This window comes from Gavia stellata, chromosome 30, assembly GCF_030936135.1.
Source record: "Gavia stellata isolate bGavSte3 chromosome 30, bGavSte3.hap2, whole genome shotgun sequence".
Classification (NCBI taxonomy): domain Eukaryota; kingdom Metazoa; phylum Chordata; class Aves; order Gaviiformes; family Gaviidae; genus Gavia; species Gavia stellata.
In genome coordinates, this window is record NC_082623.1 from 2467856 (window position 1) to 2487740 (window position 19885).

General features: G+C 63.3%; 3 protein-coding genes across 3 annotated transcripts; all 3 read left to right on the forward strand.

Moving 5' to 3' along the window:
* Nucleotides 1-10988: 10988 nt before the first annotated feature.
* PIM1 (Pim-1 proto-oncogene, serine/threonine kinase) lies at nt 10989-14477 on the forward strand. Its single transcript, XM_059831226.1, has 6 exons — nt 10989-11070; nt 11198-11304; nt 11388-11438; nt 11638-12004; nt 12666-12842; nt 13125-14477. Exons 1-6 carry the CDS (start codon nt 10989-10991, stop codon nt 13280-13282), a joined length of 942 nt encoding a protein of 313 aa, XP_059687209.1. The 3' UTR covers nt 13283-14477.
* A 308-nt stretch (nt 14478-14785) lies between these two features.
* LOC132319696 (serine/threonine-protein kinase pim-1-like) lies at nt 14786-18273 on the forward strand. The gene is made up of 7 exons (XM_059831010.1): nt 14786-14871; nt 15418-15590; nt 15885-15991; nt 16075-16125; nt 16325-16691; nt 17346-17522; nt 17805-18273. Exons 1-7 carry the CDS (start codon nt 14786-14788, stop codon nt 17960-17962), a joined length of 1119 nt encoding a protein of 372 aa, XP_059686993.1. The 3' UTR covers nt 17963-18273.
* On the forward strand, nt 18230-19885 carry LOC132319697 (serine/threonine-protein kinase pim-1-like; the record flags this gene model as incomplete). Its single annotated transcript, XM_059831011.1, has 5 exons — nt 18230-18317; nt 18416-18522; nt 18614-18664; nt 18896-19507; nt 19862-19885. Coding segments are annotated over 4 exons (771 nt in total), but the record flags the coding sequence as incomplete, so codon positions are not given.

Sequence of the window (19885 nt, forward strand, 5' to 3'; positions counted from 1 at the left end):
GGCCCCAAGTGCTCCCCAAGCCCTGTCCGTCTCTGTGCCTCAGTTTCCCTACGCTGGGGCGAGGGGAAGCGGTGCCAACTGCTCAGATGCATAGCACAGAGGTGAGAGGGTTCCCGTTGCTCCTCCCCCCCAGCTCTTTTTGGGCACACCCCATCCCGTTTGCTGCTCAGATTTCCCTCCACCCGAAACATCCTTTATCTTTTCAACTTGAGCCCTTTGAATCCACCCCTGGGGACCCTCGGGGTGCTCCCCCAGCACAACCCTGCGTCTTGCTGCATCCCACCACCCCCAGTCATCCCAGCTCATTGCCATCCAGGTTACATGTCATGAGTGGGTCAGTTCTCTTCACTGCTGTAGCACTGCTTCCCAGCTGCGACTGGGCCCAGGACCAGGGCAGGATGAGTGCAGAGGAGCAGAGCCGGTGGCAGCGACGCGTCCCCACAGCACGTGAGCACCCATCGTGGCGTGGCCCGACGGCTGCCCCAGCGCTCAGCACGCAGGAATGCCGTGAGTTTGCAAAGTGGTTTCAGCGAGACGTTATCTAATGGAGGAGGAGGAGGAGGGCGGATTAAGCCAAACCCACAGCACCAGCTTTCAATTAAACCAGGCAAATTTACGGTTTCTCCTTCTGACACAGTAAACACACGCTCCAAGCGGCCGACGGGGTCCTGACCCGGCATTTCCCCTCTGTACCCTGGCAGGCAAAGGGAGCAGCATCCCGCGTGTGCTTGTCCTGTGGCAATGAGAAATCCTCTGGGCTTTGCATTATTTACCACTGTGCAAAGTGCGGGCAAACGTGGGTGATGCTGCGGTGGGCACCACGCCCCGGAGCTGTCCCACCTCGGGGACCTGGGCTGTGGGGACAGGGAAGGGATGGGGGGAGAGATGGAGACCTGGGAGAAGAAACACCCCAGCAGCATCCACAGAATGGGAGAGATGCAGAGAGGCTCGGGGCTCCGGATAACGCAGCAGCCCCCTGGGATGGAGGGTGCTGCGGTCTGACAGATGGGTGATGCTCGGTGCAGGCAGCCCTGATGCCAGGCTCAGCCCTCCCTGGCTGCCCGAAGGCATTCCTGCAGCAGTTCCCCTTTCACATCTCTGCATCAGTCCTGCACATCCTGGTGCCTCAGTTTCCCCCTTGGAGCAGGGAAGTGTGCAGGTTTTCTGGGGTGGCAGGAGAAGGGTGAGCCAGATGAGTCAAGAGAGTATCTCGCAACCGGGGCCGGGAGCATCCCATCAGCACTGCGGACCGGGGCTGGGTGCAAGGTGCACCCGCACGTGTGCCAGGGCATGCCTGGCACCCGCTGCCAGCAGCCTGGCCCTGCCCGGCCGCCTCCTCCGCCTGAGATGGGGGAGAGAGCAGCAGCCCCTCTCCCTTCACCCCGCAGAAAAGGGGTCCGGTGGGACCCCGACCGCAGCACTGCCGGGCACCCAAGGCTCCCTGAGCCCTTTTGGCCGTGGTGGAGGAGACCTGGGCATCACGCTGATCCCTGGCTATGGGAGATGAGACCGCGGTACCCAGGTCGGTGGCACGGAGGGCAGCGCAGCCTCCCAGCCCTGCCATGCTGCAGCAGCACCCGCACCCCGGATGCAGGCACCTGGCCAGGAGGGTGACGGAGCAGCCCAGCAAGGCTGCCGGGGTGACGTCCCAACACGGCTGCTGACGTCCAATGGAGGGAAAAGCCCTCCCTAGAGCAAATAAGCGGCAGGGCTGTGCAAACCCGGCTCAGCGGGTGTCTCCTGGCAGGTATCTGGGTCCCATCTGGCTGCTGTTTACCTGCCCGCTGGAATCCACCCTGCAAACTTCCTCCTCGCACGGCCCAGATAAGGTGAAGGAGCCGCACTCGGCCCCGTGCCGGCCTTGCAGGGAGGACCCCAGCACCCCGACCTCACCGCTGACCCCAAGCTGGGTGGGTCAGGGGGGTGGTAATCTCCTGGGGATGCCTTGGTCCCTGCACAGGGCAGTGCAGTGGGCAACAGAGTGGATCCCAACAGGGTTTTGGGGGATGTGAGCCACCAGGTCCCTGAGCCCAGGGCTGAACCCTGTTAACACCAGCCCAGCACTGAGCACCCCAGGAGCTGCAAAACGGTGTCCAGGGAGCAGGCAGGGCTGCTGGGTCCCCTTCCAGGAGCGTTCAGGCAGGTCATGGCATCCCCGTTGCTGCCTCAGTTTCCCCCTTGGCCGAGTTCGCCTGCCCCGCACGTCCCTCCCTGACTCGCGGCGCTGGCTTGTGCAGCATGCAGGGACCTGCCGCCACGCAGGGAGGGGACCGCGCCAGGTACGCACCCGGCCATTACGCTGCCTGACTCAGGCAGGACCCTGCCTGCCATTTCCACTGCCGGCAGCTTCAAAGGCAGACGGGACTGCTCAACCCCTCGGTGAAGACAGGAGCCACCAGTTGCACTGCTCCAGGCATGGGGGGGCACCAAAATGTCCCCAACCTGCTCCCATCCCATCCCACAATTTGCAATGAGGTCCTACATTCACCCCACAGGACAAGGGGACCAGCAGGTGCCTGGCCACAAGCGCAGCCCCATGGTTCAGCCTCTGGGACCCACCAGCCCTTTCTCGGGTGCTGCCAAGGAGATGCAGGACCCCCGCTTCTCCTCGCTCTCTCGCTCCAAGTTTTGCAAAGGGGAGTTTCCAGCATGGCCCTTGCTACTCAGGTGGCTGGATGGGGGGGGAGGGAAGTGAGGCTGAGACCCGACACACTTCATTACACCTTGCAGTGACACACATCCACACTCTTGCTCTTCTTACAAGCAACTGGGGCTTGCAGTGCTCGGGGCTGTATTTCCACCTCTACAGAGTGGGGAAACCGAGGCAGGGCAAGCAGATGCCTACAGGGCAATGGAAGCTGGGCAGGAAAGATGGCACCACAGCGGGGAGCAAACCCAGCCCCGGCCCCGCGCTCGCCGGCGCATGTTGTGAAAGCAGCCGGTTATCAGAGCAGCAGCGTCACGCTTAGAGCGAGCGGCTTCCAGGAAAGGAAGGAAGTGTGGGGTCACCCAGCCCTGCTGCCGCCCTTTTCCAGCAAACAGCCCGGGCGTGCTGATAACGGGGCCGTGCCACCGGCCGCACAGGAATTTGGGGCCGCCAGCCGCACGCGCCACCTGAAATGCGATATTCCCCCCGTTTCCTCTCCCATAAAAGCCGGCCACGGTGCTGGGGCAGTGGCTGCCAGTGCGGATGCCACCCAGCTCTTGTGCAGGGTGCGGAGCGGCATCACACATTGGCAATGCCCCAGTTCCACCCCAGTGCCTCTTACTGGTGGGAACTGGGAGTCACTGGGCTGGGTTTGCTCCTAGGCAGCGCTGGGGGTGTGGGAAGGTGCTCGGGGACGTGTTTCCCACTGGGCTGCCCTGGCACAAGGCGGATAACCCCGGTGCAAGGTTGAACCGGGATGCGGCAGGGCAAGGGGGGTGTGATGGGGAGCGGCTGCTCCCGCACGCCTGGGTCCTCTCCCACCGCCTCCCGCCAGACACGGTCCCGGAGGCCGGGAAAGCAGTAGGGCACCGGGCAGTCCCACCAAACTAATGGGGCCTCGGAGCAGCACTGGGGCAGGATCCGACCCCCTGCCACCATCCTGCCAGGCAAAGTGCCGCAGGAGGGAGCAGGAACTGGAGCCTGGAGCCTGCTCCACCCCGATACTGAGAATAATTACATGATTATGAGATTTGGAAGCAAAGTGCAGATTAATCTCTGATCTCGTTAGTCCGTGTTTTACCATCTGCTTTGTACAGGCAGGAGAAGCCCTCGCCCCACGGCGCAGCCGGGAAGAGGCGAGGGAAACCCCCGGGGAGAGCCCAAGTCCCACCACGCAGCAGGACCCGGGTGCATCAGGACATGGGTGCTTTAGGAAAGGGGTGCATCGGGACCCAAGCACCTTAGGGCAAACGGATGCCAGCCAAGGCACCAGCTGTCACCAACAGCCACCCGCCCCAGCCCCGATTCCTGGAAGCCAGGCTGGATCCGGCTCGGCACGGGGCAGGGCTGTGCTGGGACTCCTCCTTTGACCAACAAGGGCAGACGACGGTGGCAACGGCCCCACACTCCCCAGGGCCTTCCGGGATGGAGATGCCGGGGTTCAAGCCACAGGGAGAAGTTTATTATAGTCCAGGTGGGATAAAGAGATGGAGGGATCGGACCGAGGACATACAGGGGGGTCCATGGCAGAGGATGGGGTGGCCCCACTTCTCCTGCGCTCCTCCGGAGCTTCCCTTCAGCTCCTCCACTCGGTATTTTTTTGCCAAGCAGGCAGGGAGGGTGAGATCTGCATTTTATTACGCTCCTCCCAAGAGACCTGCGCCTGCCCCAACAGCCCCGGTGCAGCGTCAGGCCCAGCCTTTGCACCAGGGCTGCTCCGAAACTCCGCACCCAGCGAGGGGAGAGCCCAGTCTGCAGTGGGGACAGTGGGTTTCCATCAGGACTTCTCTGGGGTGGGGGCAGCACCCTGGCCCGGCTCTCTCTGGCACCCAGAGCCCCCCGGGGTGATGCTGGGACCTCTGCGTCCCCAACGGGGCTGAGCCACCAGCACCAAGAGCCAGTGCCTGCATGTCGTGGGCATCTCGGGGGACAGTGCCCCTTCGCCCCCATCGCTCTGGGGTGTGGGGGGTCCCAGCATCCCACTGAGCTGCGCAAAGGGATGAAGGCCAAGCCTAATTGCCTGTCCCCTGTCCCGGGGGTCATCGCTGTGACCTGTCCATCCCATCTCCGCACTGTCCGCCCCATGTGGCAATTCAGCCTCCTCCGGCTTGGAAACAGCGTCCGGCCTCCCAGGAGCCTCCCGGGAGCTTCCCCTTTTCCAGCCGCAGCCAAAACCCTCTCCCGCTTGCCCCACACGCTCCCCGGCCGCGTGTCGGCTAAAGGCCCGGGAAAAGATGAAAGGGATTTCCCAGCTGACCTCCTCACCCCGCACTATTTGCACCTCCTTTCCCGCATGCAGACAGACATTTTTCCCATGCTCAGGGGGTCAGCGCCCTCCCTGCACTCCTGGCAGGAGCAATGCCAGGAATGTACCTGGGAATAGGCAGGGCTTTGCAGGGCAGAGGGGGAAGAGGAGAGCCAGGCACCCTCCGGTCCTCCATCGGCCACCAAAATAATTTTTATAACCTTTAAAAGGTGCTTTTCGCATGCAAACGCTCTGCAGAAAAAAACCCATTCTGCTGGGGCAGGCTGGGGTGCCCAGGCACCCTGAGCCTTGGATGTAGCTATATTTTGTGTCCTTTCCCACCGGTGATGCCACCCAGGCTGCCAGCCCGTGGTGCTGGTCACCGGGCCAGATCCTGAGTCCCCAGGCACAGTCAGGGGTCTTGCTTGGGTGCAGGATCTCCCCCAGCACATCCATCGGTGCAGGTGCACCCGCCCAGCCTCCTCTGAACAGCACTTGGGCTGAATCCATCCATATCTTCCCCGGCTTGCAAACCATTTTTTGCCCTTTCATCCCCTTTTTGGGGTGGAATAAGCCCATCTCCCTCCATGGCTCGCCTGTGCCTCAGTTTCCCTGGGCTAAATCAGGGAGAACACAACCCCTGGAAGTGGAGCCTGGCTGCCCGCAGCATGTGCCGGCGTCTCTGCCATCCCAGGGCAGGCAACCACGTCTGAGCCGGCAGCACCCCTTGGCCCAGCTTGGTGGCTGCACTTCCACCCTGCGAGGGTCCCTTCCCGGTGACAGAGACGAAGGATAATAGGGAATAACACAGGAGAAATGCATTTCCCTCCCCTCCTCCCCACCTTGACCTTGCAGCACCCAAAATAGCAATAAAAGGGAAATGAAAATGAAGTGACCAGGGACAAAACCTGGGCCCCGGCTCAGGAGGTGGCGGGAGGATGCCAGGCGATGCCCAGGTCTGGGGGCTGCTCCCGTCACCCGACAAGGCACAAACCCCGTGCCCAGGCATGGTGCCCGGCCCCTGCCCCTGCACAGAGCCCTGTGCCTCCAGCTGCCCCCTCCCCACTGCTCGTGCCCCCTCTCCCTGCCCCTTCTCCCAGGGCACCCAGTGGGTGGCACGAGCCCTCTCGGAGATACGGATTTTCCTGCCTGTGCACAGGGATGATCCAGGCGTCTGCAACTCAGGGGGACAGGAGGGATGGGAAAGCTCCGGGGGCCACGGGAGGACACGGAGGGGAAGCCTGGCTGGGCACCCCAGGCCATGCCACGCGTGCAGGGGACCGGCTGCTGGGACCTCGCTGCGGAGGGGCTCTCGGGGAGGAATCCATGCAGGGGCTGGCGGCAATCGCCCCGCTGGGCTCGCCGGGGAAGGGGTGCAGGCAATGCGTGGCCGGGGGTCCCCACCGTCACCCCAACGCATCCCTCTTTTCCCTGCGCTCTGCTTGTAAACAGCAGCCCCCGGGTAACACTTTTAATCCCTCGCCTCTTGGCTATTATTCATCCCCGGCTAACCTTAAAGCCTCCCCCTTTTTCTCTGCGAGGCACCCCCAGAGCAGAGGAAATTCCTCAGCCCTGACGTGATGTGAAACACGAGCGGCTCGGCCCCAGCCGCCCCCTTCCCTGCCCCAACCTCGCCGGGCCATTTCCCAACCCAGGTTTCCCTGTAGCATCCCACTCCCCCCCCCCCGCCCCGCCGCCTTTTTTTCCCCAACCACCCTTTTCTGCTTTAGACATTGTAACCCGAGAGGCTGGAAATGCAGCTCCTTTCATCTTCCATTTCCCACATCCTGAGAGTCTGGGGAGAAGGAGCCCACCCAGATGAAGGAATCCCAAATATGTGGCTCCCTCCACCTCCCCGATCCCCTCCGCCGCCCCCCGTGCGGCTCCATTCACAAAGCAGATTAGCCATGCTGCCGCCTCCGCGCACACCTCTCCCAAAAAGCCCGCGCTAAAAGCCAAGACACACACAAAAAAAATTGAAATTAATAAGAAGAAATCCCCACGCCTGCTCCTCCCGGGGAGCGGGATGGGTCCCCGCATCTTCTGCTCCGCTTGCAGGTCCCATCACCTTCCTAAGCCAGAGGGGATCGGCACCCAAAGGCCCAGGACTGGGTGCTGGCTTAGAGGGGCTTTGGGGTGCTCCAGCACACCGGCGAGGACATTTCTCCTCCCTGTCCTCAGGTGACTCCAGGCCCAGGATGGGACGTGCGGTTCCCAAGCTGTCACAGCTGCGTTGGGGTCTCAGCTGGGTCTGGGGGGACCCCGGGACCCACAGGATGGGGAGAGGATGGGAAGCAGCACCCAGCCAGCAGCCTGTGGCTGCGCTGGCTCCCAGCATCCACATCCCAACCCGCATCTGGGGGGAGCCCAGCACCTCCGCAGCCCCCCCAGAGCCGCCGTGCACCCCGGGATTGGCCACAGCCCGCAGGGTGATGCCCGTCGCTTGCACCGTGACGATGCTGGGGAATGCACACAAGTTTTATTGTGTTTCCAAAGTCACCGGTGAGACACCAAGGTGCCTTCTCTCTGCCATAGAGGTGACCTGAAGCAGGTGATGGCACATTAGGGGTGTCCCAACCACGGCACCCACTGCCTGGCCGAGGGCAGCACCCGCTCCCTTGCGGGTGCGGCCGGGGATTGCTCACTGCGCATAAGTGGGAGCATCTTTGCTGGCCCGACTGAGGAAGGATTCATGCTTTCCCCAAGGACCGGCAGGTCCTTGCCACCGCTTCGCCCCACGCCCTGGGCCAGCCGGTTCTGCGGGCAACCAAGCCAGAGCGGAGGGAGCCACGGGAGACGCAGCCAAGGTCATGCAATGACTCAAAGCTCGTGCTAGGAAAACCACAGCCTTTCTGTGTCACAGCTTTAATCGCCCCGCAATCCTCCCCTCCCTCCTCCGGGGATGCTGTCCCCTCCAGAGGGGGATGCTCATGGGGCTGATATGGGGTTGTGCTCGTGGCTTGGCATTGACCTTGGTATTTTGTCTGCAGGACACCGGTGGAAACCTCAATTTTAACCCTCCACAGGCTGCAAATCTGCTCCCCTTCCACCCCAGGGACTCCTGGGCAGCAAATTCCCCTTCTCTCCCCCCTGGGTATCGCCCTGGCCCTCCCCATTTTCACCTATTTGCTAATTGTGCTGGCGGGGAAGGCGAGGGGGAGGAAATACAAAAAGTAAACTGCAAAAGCAACACTGCAGCTCCAAGGGCCCAGCACAGCAATCAAGTGATAAAGCAGTAATTAAGCCTGATTATCATGCAAGGCAGCCCCGGTTAGACTGGAATGCCGCTGAAGAGCCCGAAAGCTGCCGGGATTGTTTGCAGGGCTGAGAACTGATCTTTTGATGTCTGCTGGGAGCTCCTCTCCCGCAGACCTGCCACCAGCACCATGAGCAGCCCTGGGGTCCTGCTTCTCCCCGGGCATGGTCCCGTTTGGGTTTTTTCTCCTTGCAAGCCCTGCGCAATGTCCTCTGAGCTGCAAACTGCTCCCCGGGCGCTCAGGCCAAGCACTGGGTTTGATCCAGGGGTGGAAGGAGGCAGCCCGGCTCAGGGATGCTGCTGCCTGGCCGGGGCAGAAGCCACAGTCCTGCTCGGACAGCCGTGTGTCCATGCAAGCACAAGGCCTGCTGAAAGATGCCGGCTGCTCTCCTGCATCCGCCGTCCTCGGCGGCTTTCATCCCGGAGGAAGAGGGTTGGGAAGAGAGGTGACTCCTCCGGAGGAGAGTGCAGCAGGTAGCAAGCAGGATGGGGTTTGTTTCATGTTAGCTTGAATGTCTGACACATCCCAATGGCCTCACCCGGGCTGGCAGGGGAAAGGTGAGTACGTGGGATGGGCTCGGGGGGAAAAGGTGGCTCCCAGCCCTGGTTTGGGGTCATTTGGGGAACAGGGATGTGTCTGGGTGGGTTAGAGATGGATAGGGCTGGGAAACAGGGCCGCATCCCTGCTCCGCATGGAGAAACGTCTCCCCATCGCCTCCAAGACGGGGGGGTTTTCCCCAACCCGGAGGGGATGCAACCCCTCTGTGCCGGCAGGAAGAGGCAGCCACTGACGCAGTCCCCCCGGGGAAGTTAGCAGTTGGGCAGGTTTACGCACAAGGATGATTTGGCCCCAGATCATCCGGTTTGCAAGACACGCTGCTGCCTTCGACGCTAATTAGCAGGTTTGGGCAGAGCGAGGACGAAGGCTGCACCTCCCAAGGAGGTCAGGGGAAGGCAGCCCCCAGGAAAGCCCTGCCGCTGCCGGGGTGAGCTTTGTTTGTCAATAAAGAGTCTGGGTTTCCAGGGCAGCCCCTTCGGTACCTTTCATCATCCCGGCAAAGAATTTGATAATGAGTTTGGGGCCAGATGCTGAGTCATCTCGTCCCATGGCTGAGCACCGACTGGCAGAACCAGTTGTCCCAAATATGCCCAGGCGTCGGGTGGGAATAAGGCAGGAGAAAGGCGCTGCCGGCCCCTCTCCTCCACCCTCAGCTTGCATCACCCCAAATAATAACAATAATATATTTAAAATTAAAAAAAAAACGGGATGAAGGCTGCTGTGTCAGATTCTCCACGCTTTTCCCCAAATAAAAATGTCACCTTCTGGGTAAAAAGCAATGCAGGTTTTTCAGTTTTTAGGTTTTTATTTGTCTCAGCCCCCAAAAGAGGATGTGCCGCGTTCTCGGTAAATCTAAAAGAGGCAACGGCGGCGGCGAGCCCTTCCCGGCCAGCGCAAGGGCTGAGCCGCAGCTCCGTGGCCAACTTTAGGGTTTGCATTTTGGTTGTGTTTTATTATTTTTTAAAAAAAGAACTACTAAAGGAGTCGGGAGCACACCAGCATTTCCAGTAAACCCCATTCGATTTCAAACAATTCATCCCACAAGTATGTGTGGGATGCTGGGAACTCCTCGGTCTCGCTCGGACGCGGGAGCCCAGATGGGCTTCGTCTGGAATAATTCAGCTCCCGGTGGCTGGAGCTCTTTGCTCTAAATGCTAATAGAGTGAGTAATCAGAGACCTCCATCCAGTAAATTATTTATCTTATCTCTGGAACTCGGGAAAGCATCTCAGCCAGTGACTTCTGCGGGGAAAAAAAGGGAAAATAAAATAAAAAAAAAAAAAAAAAGGCTTGTTAGTCAAGAGTCCCCAGCTGGGATCGCCACTTTTACTAGAAAAGGGAAAAGTTCAGACACGGCTTTGCCTGCGATGAAGTAACGGCGGCGTTGGGTGAGCCGGGGGATGCCGAGCACCGCCGGCAAGTTGGGAGATGGCAGGAAAAAACCCAAAGTGAAGACTAAGCTCCAGCAAAGCAGCAAAAGGGGGATTTTCGCGTGGCTGTGGGGAGGAAGAGGCGCTCCGGGACTCCCCCCCGCCCCGGCCGCGGGGATGCGGCGGCGACGGCCCCGAGGGCCCGATCCCGGGCTGGCGGCCGGGCCGGGCCGAGCGTCCCGTATCCCCGCGACGCCGCGCGGGTGGGTTCTATTCCCCCCCTCCGCGCGCTTAACGACCACCCGGGCGTTCTGTCCGAGCCCTGGCAACCGGGGGACGCGGTGGGACTCCCGCTGGGCACGGCCAGGCGAGCGGACGGCCGAGCGCAGCGGCGGACGCTAGCAGCGGCTCTCCACGTCCCTCTCCCCCTTCTTCTCGCCCCCCACGCCCCCCCAAGCCGCCGAGACGGATCCCCCAGCCCCCCCGGCGCCTCGGGCGCCTTCTCCTGCCCGCCACGGCGTGGCCCGCCGCGGCCTCGCCTCTGCGCGGCTCTCCCCCTATTGGCTGTGGCGGCGCTGGGCGGCCCGGCGCGGTTGGGCCTGGCGTGGCAGCGCCGCCCCTTGGCTCTCCCCGGCCCGCCCCCGGCCCCCGCTCCTCCCGGGGCCGGCTGGGGGCCGCCGCGCCAGACGGGAGCCCGGCAGCGCGCGGAGCAGCCGCGCCGCCGCCGCTGCCTCCCCGCCCCGCTGCCGCTGCCGCTGCCGCCGCCGCCAGGCTCCGGGCTGCCCCGCCCGAGCTTCGCCGCTCGGCAGCCCGACCGCCGGAACCGAGCCACCGGTGCCCGCTCCGGCGAGGGAGGGGCCGGCCCCGGCCCCGGCCCCGGCCCCGGCCCCGAAAGCGGGCGAGAGAGCCGGGATGCTGCTCTCGCAACTGAACTCGCTGGCCCATCTACGTTCCGGGACCGGCGGGGAGCTGCACAGCGCTAAACTACAACCCGGTAAGGGAGACGCGGTCCGGTTTTGCGCGGCCCGGTTCGGTCGGGGCCCGGTTCGGTGGGGGGACGGTTCGGTTGGGGGACGGTTGGGGCCCCGGGCGCAGCGCTGACGGCCGCGTCTCGCCCGCAGCGAAGGAGAAGGAGCCGCTGGAGAAGCTGTACCATGTGGGCCCGCTGCTGGGGAGCGGTGGCTTCGGCTCGGTTTACTCCGGTATCCGCCTCTCCGACAGCACACCGGTAAGTGGCGGGGACAGCGGCGGAGGAGGGGGAGGCGGCGGTGCGGGCGGCGTGCTCAGCCCGCCGCTCCCCTTGGCTTGCAGGTGGCCATCAAGCACGTGGCACGGGAGCGCATCTCCGAGTGGGGCGAGCTGGTGAGTGACCCGGGGGCACCGGGAGAAACCGGGGCATCCCGGGCGGGGGTCACCGGGGGACGCGGAGCTTCCCCTTGGGCGGGGGGATGCCCCGGCACCGGTGGGGTCGGACAGGGGTGCACTGGAGCATCCGAGGCAGGGGATACCGGACCCCCGGCGCAGCGTGAGCTGCACTGACAGTCTCATGGTTCCCCCGCAGCCCTGCGGCACCCGTGTGCCGATGGAGATCATGCTGATGACCACGGTGGGCTCCGGCTGCAGTAACATCATCCAGCTGCTGGACTGGTTCGAGCTGCCAGACAGCTTCGTGCTGGTGCTGGAGCGTCCGGAGCCATCGCAGGACCTCTTCGATTTCATCACAGAGAGGGGGTCCTTGTCGGAGGAGCTGGCGCGGGGCCTTTTCCGGCAGGTGCTGGAGGCTGTGCGGCACTGCCACAGCTGCGGGGTCCTGCACCGCGACATCAAGGATGAGAACATCATCCTCGACCTCGCCACCGGTGAGCTCAAGCTCATCGACTTCGGCTCCGGCACTTTCCTCAAGGACACAGTGTACACCCAGTTTGACGGTGAGCCCACACCTGGGGGGGTGCTCCCGGTACCGGGCATTGCACGGCCCAGCCTGGCTGGGCACCGGCGGTTCCCCCGTTTGCTGGGGGTGTGTGTGTGGAATTACTGATTCCACCAGCTGCCAAGTCGCTTTTTGGCGCGGGGCGGATGTGGTGAAACGGGAGCCGGCTCCCGGCCCTGCCAACAGCCTCCGCCACCCACCCTGCCCCGGGCTGGGGCTGGGGGGAGCCAGCCCGACCAAAACAAACCCCCGTGGGGGTAGCAGAGGAGGGGGTTGCAAAGCCCGTGCGCCGGCCGGTTTGCTTTGCAGGCATGGAAGGGCTTGGGCTGCTCCGCTGCCCTTGTTTCCCTTGGCTTTCTTGTTGGTTTTGGCCAAGGCTGGGGGGGGAAAGGCGTGGTTTTTCCCCACCCGTGGGTTTTCTTTGCATGTAAGGGTCGGGCCTTCCCCGGGCCCGTGCTGCCCTCTTCCGGCACCGGCGGCTTTTTTTTACACCCCAAAGTTTGTAAACAAGAGTCACGTGCTGGCGAGGGGGCGGCGGGTCACACCGTGTGTCCCCCCCGCCATCGCCATCGGTGCAGCCCCCGCATCCCCAGGGATGCTCGGGCAAGGATCCAGGAGCGGGCAGCATCCGCCTGACGAGTTGCGCCTGTATTCCGTAGGAACGCGGGTGTACAGTCCGCCGGAGTGGGTCCGCTACCGCCGCTACCACGGCCGTTCGGCGACGATCTGGTCCCTGGGCGTCCTGCTCTATGACATGGTCTGCGGGGACGTCCCCTTCGAGCAGGACGAGGACATCATCCGGGGCCAGCTCTTCTTCCGGCGGCGGGTCTCTCTGGGTGGGTACCCGGCTTCGTGACGGGGGGGGATGACGGCTTTTGGGAGATGGCACCGGGCACACGACCATCCCACTCTGACGGCTATGGAGGAGGTTGATCTCCCACGGTGAGCTGGAGGAGGTGGCACATGTCCTGCTCTCCTCCAAAATGGATAGTCGATGATTGGGAGGTTTGGGTGCAAGCTCCGAGCACACCCAGCATGGCCGGGGCACTGCGGACGCTGGTACGAGGTGGCCAAGAGCCTTCTCCGACTGACCGGCGGTTTCTGGTTTCTCTCCCCAGAGTGCCAGCACCTCATCAGGTGGTGCCTGACCATGCGCCCTGCAGACAGGCCTTCGCTGGAAGACCTTTTCAACCACCCGTGGCTGCAGGGCATCCACCTGCCCCAGGAGAGTGCGGAGATCCAGCTGCACAGTTTGATCCAGGAGCCTGGCAAATAAAAGCTCCATGGGTCTCCTGGCTGTAAGAAGCAAAGACCACCAGGCTTCTTCCTCGTGACCGGAGCGCTGAGCGGGGATCATCAGATGGGAACACCTTCATCTTCTCCTGGAGCTGGCCTGGAGCCCCCATCTTCCAAGCGCTGGTGGCCACCACCTAACCCGCCTGTCCTGGACTCCCATCTGAACGACCCTGTCTCATCTGCTGCTTTGCCAGTAGACTTTTTTGGTTGGTTCTGTTTTGGGGGCTCCCAACCATCTTCCTGACCTGCTGATTTCGGGACTGCGAGAGGATCGGAGACCTCACTGCGAGAAAAGCATCAACATGGGGGAAAAGTGACTGTGGGAGGAGGGCAGGTACCGTGACTGAATGGCTGTCTCTTGTCCGCTGTCACCATGCTCGAGGGCCTTCAGTTGCAATCTGGGCTGTGCTAGAGGAAATACTTGAATTTTCCTACCCAGCTGCTTTTCCAAGCTTCTCCTGGGTCCCTTTTCCCTTTTCAAAAAGAAAACAGGTCAGAAGATGCTTGGGAGGCAAATGGGCGATGCCTCGCCTCCTGTGTCTCCGTCTCACGTGGATTTTTCTGGGGTTCTTTGCTTCTCTGTGCCCTCACGAATGCACAAACAATGCAAACCAACAGAGCTGTAAATGTGTACAAAGTTCTACAGGAGCGAAGCTTCTTGTACAGTTGTTAATAGTGATAAGATTTTACCTTTTTTCTTCCAGTTTTTGGTTTTAATTTATTTTCATGAATTTGTTTTTGTTTTTTAAAGGAAGAGTTCTAGCCGGTAGGCTAACTTATTTATTTATTTATAATTCACGTGGGTTTCTGACCCATGCCTTGCTTCTACAGCTGCTGATCCCCCGGTTTTCCATTCGGGTCTTCCCTCCGTGTCTGTCCTATGTTCATCCCTGGGCCCGTAGCGTTTCTGTTGGATGTCTGGCGGAGGTGTGGAGTGGCTGCCTGCTCCCCAGCTGTCTGTGTACATAGTTTTGGTTGCTGTTGTTTCCTTGCCACGTGTAAATCTCAGTTTGCAGCTGAGTTTTGGTTTTCTTCACGGGTGTCTTGGCTGGGGCTGGGGAGGGGGGAGCCGGCCCGGGCTGTCCGCGCTGCCGAGTCTTTACACGTAACCAAGTGTGTAGCCGGCGGGGTGTTTTTGTTACTATGGTCCAGGGGGATTCAGAAGTCCTATTTTTTTAATGCGGTTTTCAATAAAAGCGAAGCACTTGATGTGATGGAGACATGCCTTCATTGCGGGGCGGGAGGAGGGATGCTGCGAGCGCGCTGGGTGCTGGTGCCCACCCCGTGGCTCCCTTGGGGACCGCCGGTTCGTCTCCGCCCGAGACGAAGTCCACAGGGCCCCCCCAAAGGCTTGCCGAGCGGCGGTCACCAGGACCAGCCTGCCGCAAGCCCTGAGCTCCAGCAAAGCAGCAAAAGGGGGATTTTCGCGTGGCTGTGGGGAGGAAGAGGCGCTCCGGGACTCCCCCCCGCCCCGGCCGCGGGGATGCGGCGGCGACGGCCCCGAGGGCCCGATCCCGGGCTGGCGGCCGGGCCGGGCCGAGCGTCCCGTATCCCCGCGACGCCGCGCGGGTGGGTTCTATTCCCCCCCTCCGCGCGCTTAACGACCACCCGGGCGTTCTGTCCGAGCCCTGGCAACCGGGGGACGCGGTGGGACTCCCGCTGGGCACGGCCAGGCGAGCGGACGGCCGAGCGCAGCGGCGGACGCTAGCAGCGGCTCTCCACGTCCCTCTCCCCCTTCTTCTCGCCCCCCACGCCCCCCCAAGCCGCCGAGACGGATCCCCCAGCCCCCCCGGCGCCTCGGGCGCCTTCTCCTGCCCGCCACGGCGTGGCCCGCCGCGGCCTCGCCTCTGCGCGGCTCTCCCCCTATTGGCTGTGGCGGCGCTGGGCGGCCCGGCGCGGTTGGGCCTGGCGTGGCAGCGCCGCCCCTTGGCTCTCCCCGGCCCGCCCCCGGCCCCCGCTCCTCCCGGGGCCGGCTGGGGGCCGCCGCGCCAGACGGGAGCCCGGCAGCGCGCGGAGCAGCCGCGCCGCCGCCGCTGCCTCCCCGCCCCGCTGCCGCTGCCGCTGCCGCTGCCGCCAGGCTCCGGGCTGCCCCGCCCGAGCTTCGCCGCTCGGCAGCCCGACCGCCGGAACCGAGCCACCGGTGCCCGCTCGGGCGAGGGAGGGGCCGGGACGGGCCCCGGCCCCGAAAGCGGGCGAGGGAGCCGGGGTGCTGCTCTCGCGACGGGACTCGCTGGCCCGTCTAGGTTCCGGGAGCGGCGGGGAGCTGCACAGCGCTCAGCTCCGACCCGGTAAGGGAGACGGGGCCCGGTTGGGTCGGAGGACGGTTCGGTCGGGGCCCGGTTCGGTTGGGGGACGGTTGGGGCCCGGTTCGGTTGGGGCCCGGTTGGGAGACGGTTGGGGCCCGGTTGGGAGGCGGTTGGGGCCCCGGTTCGGTTGGGGCCCCGGTTCGGTTGGGGCCCCGGTTCGGTTGGGGGCAGGTTCGGTTGAGGGACGGTTGGAGCCCGGTTCGGTTGGGGCCCTGGTTCAGTTGGGGGACGGTTGGGGCCCTGGGCGGAGTGCTGACGGCCACGTCTTGCCCACAGCGAAGGAGAAGGAGCCGCTGGAGCAGCTGTACGAGGTGGGCCCGCTGCTGGGGAGCGGTGGCTTCGGCTCGGTTTATTCCGGTATCCGCCTCTCCGACAGCACACCGGTAAGTGGTGGGGACAGCGGCGGAGGAGGGGGAGGCGGCGGTGCGGGCGGCGTGCTCAGCCCGCCGCTCCCCTTGGCTTGCAGGTGGCCATCAAGCACGTGGCACGGGAGCGCATCTCCGAGTGGGGCGAGCTGGTGAGTGACCCGGGGGCACCGGGAGAAACCGGAGCATCCCGGGCGGGGGTCACCGGGGGACGCGGAGCTTCCCCTTGGGCGGGGGGATGCCCCGGCACCGGTGGGGTCCGACAAAGGTGCACTGGAGCATCCCAGGCAGGGGATACCGGACCCCCGGCGCAGCGTGAGCTGCACTGACAGTCTCATGGTCCCCCCGCAGCCCTGCGGCACCCGTGTGCCGATGGAGATCGTGCTGATGACCACGGTGGGCTCCGGCTGCAGCAACGTCATCCAGCTGCTGGAATGGTTTGAGCTGCCAGACAGCTTCGTGCTGGTGCTGGAGCGTCCGGAGCTGTCGCAGGACCTCTTCGATTTCATCACGGAGAGGGGTTCCTTGTCGGAGGAGCTGGCGCGAGGCCTTTTCCGGCAGGTGCTGGAGGCTGTGCGGCACTGCCACAGCTGCGGGGTCCTGCACCGCGACATCAAGGATGAGAACATCATCCTTGACCTCGCCACCGGTGAGCTCAAGCTCATCGACTTTGGCTGCGGCACCTTCCTCAGGGACACGGTGTACACCCAGTTTGACGGTGAGCCCACACCTGGGGGGATGCTCCCGGTACCGGGCATTGCACGGCCCAGCCTGGCTGGGCACCGGCGGTTCCCCCGTTTGCTGGGGGGGTGTGTGTGGAATTACTGATTCCGCCAGCTGCCAAGTTGCTTTTTGGCGCGGGGCGGATGTTGTGAAACGGGAGCCGGCTCCCGGCCCTGCCAACAGCCTCCGCCACCCACCCTGCCCCGGGCTGGGGCGGGGGGAGCCAGCCCGACCAAAACAAACCCCCGTGGGGGTAGCAGAGGAGGGGGTTGCAAAGCCCGTGCGCCGGCCGGTTTGCTTTGCAGGCATGGAAGGGCTTGGGCTGCTCCGCTGCCCTTGTTTCCCTTGGCTTTCTTGTTGGTTTTGGCCAAGGCTGGGGGGGGAAAGGCGTGGTTTTTCCCCACCCGTGGGTTTTCTTTGCATGTAAGGGTCGGGCCTTCCCCGGGCCCGTGCTGCCCTCTTCCGGCACCGGCGGCTTTTTTTTACACCCCAAAGTTTGTAAACAAGAGTCACGTGCTGGCGAGGGGGCGGCGGGTCACACCATGTGTCCCCATCGCCATCGGTGCAGCCCCCGCATCCCCAGGGATGCTCGGGCAAGGATCCGGGAGCGGGCAGCATCCGCCTGACGAGTTGCGCCTGTATTCCGTAGGAACGCGGGTGTACAGTCCGCCGGAGTGGGTCCGCTACCGCTGCTACCACGGCCGTTCGGCGACGATCTGGTCCCTGGGCGTCCTGCTCTATGACATGGTCTGCGGGGACGTCCCCTTCAAGCAGGACGAGGACATCATCCGGGGCCAGCTCTTCTTCCGGCGGCGGGTCTCTCTGGGTGGGTACCCGGCTTCGCGACATGGCGGGATGACGGCTTTTGGGAGATGGCACCGGGCACACGACCATCCCACTCTGACGGCTATGGAGGAGGTTGATCTCCCACGGTTAGCTGGAGGAGGTGGCACATGTCCTGCTCTCCTCCAAAACGGATAGTCGATGATTGGGAGGTTTGGGTGCAAGCTCCGAGCACACCCAGCATGGCCGGGGCACTGCGGACGCTGGTACGAGGTGGCCAAGAGCCTTCTCCGACTGACCGGCGGTTTCTGGTTTCTCTCCCCAGAGTGCCAACACCTCATCAGGTGGTGCCTGACCATGCGCCCTGCAGACAGGCCTTCGCTGGAAGACCTTTTCAACCACCCGTGGCTGCAGGGCATCCACCTGCCCCAGGAGAGTGCGGAGATCCAGCTGCACAGTTTGATCCAGGAGCCTGGCAAGTAAAAGGTCCATGCGTCTCCTGGCTGTAAGAAGCAAAGACCACCAGGCTTCTTCCTCGTGACCGGAGCGCTGAGCGGGGATCATCAGATGGGAACACCTTCATCTTCTCCTGGAGCTGGCCTGGAGCCCCCATCTTCCAGGCGCTGGTGGCCACCACCTAACCCGCCTGTCCTGGACTCCCATCTGAACGACCCTGTCTCATCTGCTGCTTTGCCAGTAGATTTGTTTGGTTGGTTCTGTTTTGGGGGCTCCCAACCATCTTCCTGACCTGCTGATTTCGGGACCGCGAAAATTAACTCGCTGGCCCATCTACGTTCTGGGACCGGCGGGGAACTGCACACCGCTAAACTACAACCAGGTAAGGGAGACGCGTTTCGCCGGTTTTGTGTGTCCCGGTTCGGTTGGGGGACGTTTGGGGCCCTGGGTGGAGCGCTGACGGCTGTGTCTCGCCCGCAGCGAAGGAGAAGGAGCCGCTGGAGAAGCTGTACCATGTGGGCCCGCTGCTGGGGAGCGGCAGCTTCGGCTCGGTTTATTCCGGTATCCGCCTCTCCGACAGCACACCGGTAAGTGGCGGGGACGGCGGCGGGGCGGCGGAGGAGGGGGAGGCGGCGGTGCGGGCGGCGTGCTCAGCCCGCCGCTCCCCTTGGCTTGCAGGTGGCCATCAAGCACGTGGCACGGGAGCGCATCTCTGAGTGGGGCGAGCTGGTGAGTGACCCGGGGGCACTGGGAGAAACCGGGACATCCCGGGCGGGGATAAGGTGAGGCCCGGGAGGGTGGAAACCGGGGCACCGGGGGACGCGGAGCTTCCCCTTGGGCGGGGGAGATGCCCAGGCACCGGTGGGGTCGGACAGGGGTGCACTGGAGCATCCGAGGCAGGGGATACCGGACCCCCGGCGCAGCGTGAGCTGCACTGACAGTCTCATGGTCCCCCCGCAGCCCTGCGGCACCCGTGTGCCGATGGAGATCGTGCTGATGACCACGGTGGGCTCCGGCTGCAGCAACATCATCCAGCTGCTGGACTGGTTCGAGCTGCCAGACAGCTTCGTGCTGGTGCGTCCGGAGCTGTCGCAGGACCTCTTCGATTTCATCTCGGAGAGGGGGTCCTTGTTGGAGGAGCTGGCGCGGGGCCTTTTCCAGCAGGTGCTGGAGGCTGTGCGGCACTGCCACAGCTGCGGGGTCCTGCACCGCGACATCAAGGATGAGAACATCATCCTTGACCTCGCCACCGGTGAGCTCAAGCTCATCGACTTTGGCTGCGGCACCTTCCTCAAGGACACAGTGTACACCCAGTTTAAAGGTGAGCCCACACCTGGGGGGATGCTCCCGGTACCGGGCATTGCACGGCCCAGCCTGGCTGGGCACTGGCGGTTCCCCCGTTTGCTGGGGGGGTGTGTAATTAATTATTTTTTCTGTTTGTTTTTGTTTTGGTTCTCCTTTGGGGGCACCCAACCATCTTCCTGACCTGATTTCGGGACCACGAGAGGATCGGAGACCTCACCGCCAGAAAAGCTTCAACGGGGGGGAAAAGTGACTGTGGGAGGAGGGCAGGTACAGAAATGTTGGGGTTTTTTTGAGGTTTTCAATAAAACCAAACCACTTGATGTGATGGAGACATCCCTTCATTGCCGGGCGGGAGCTGGGATGCTGCGAGCGCGCTGGGTGCTGGTGACCACCCCATGGCTCCCTTGGGGACCGCCGGTTTGTCTCCACCCGAGACTAAGTCCAAAGGTCCCTCCCAGAGGCTTGCCGAGCGGTGTTAACCAGGACCAGCCTGCCGAAAGCACCGCGGGGAAGGCTGGATCTGGCCCTTGGCGGGGTGTTTCCAGTGCTGACTGCTCCTGGCAGGTCCCCTGGGAGAGATCGAAGGGTTGTGGAGCCTTTTTCCTTTCCATTCCTCCCCAGGCTGGTGCAGAGCATGTGCTGGGG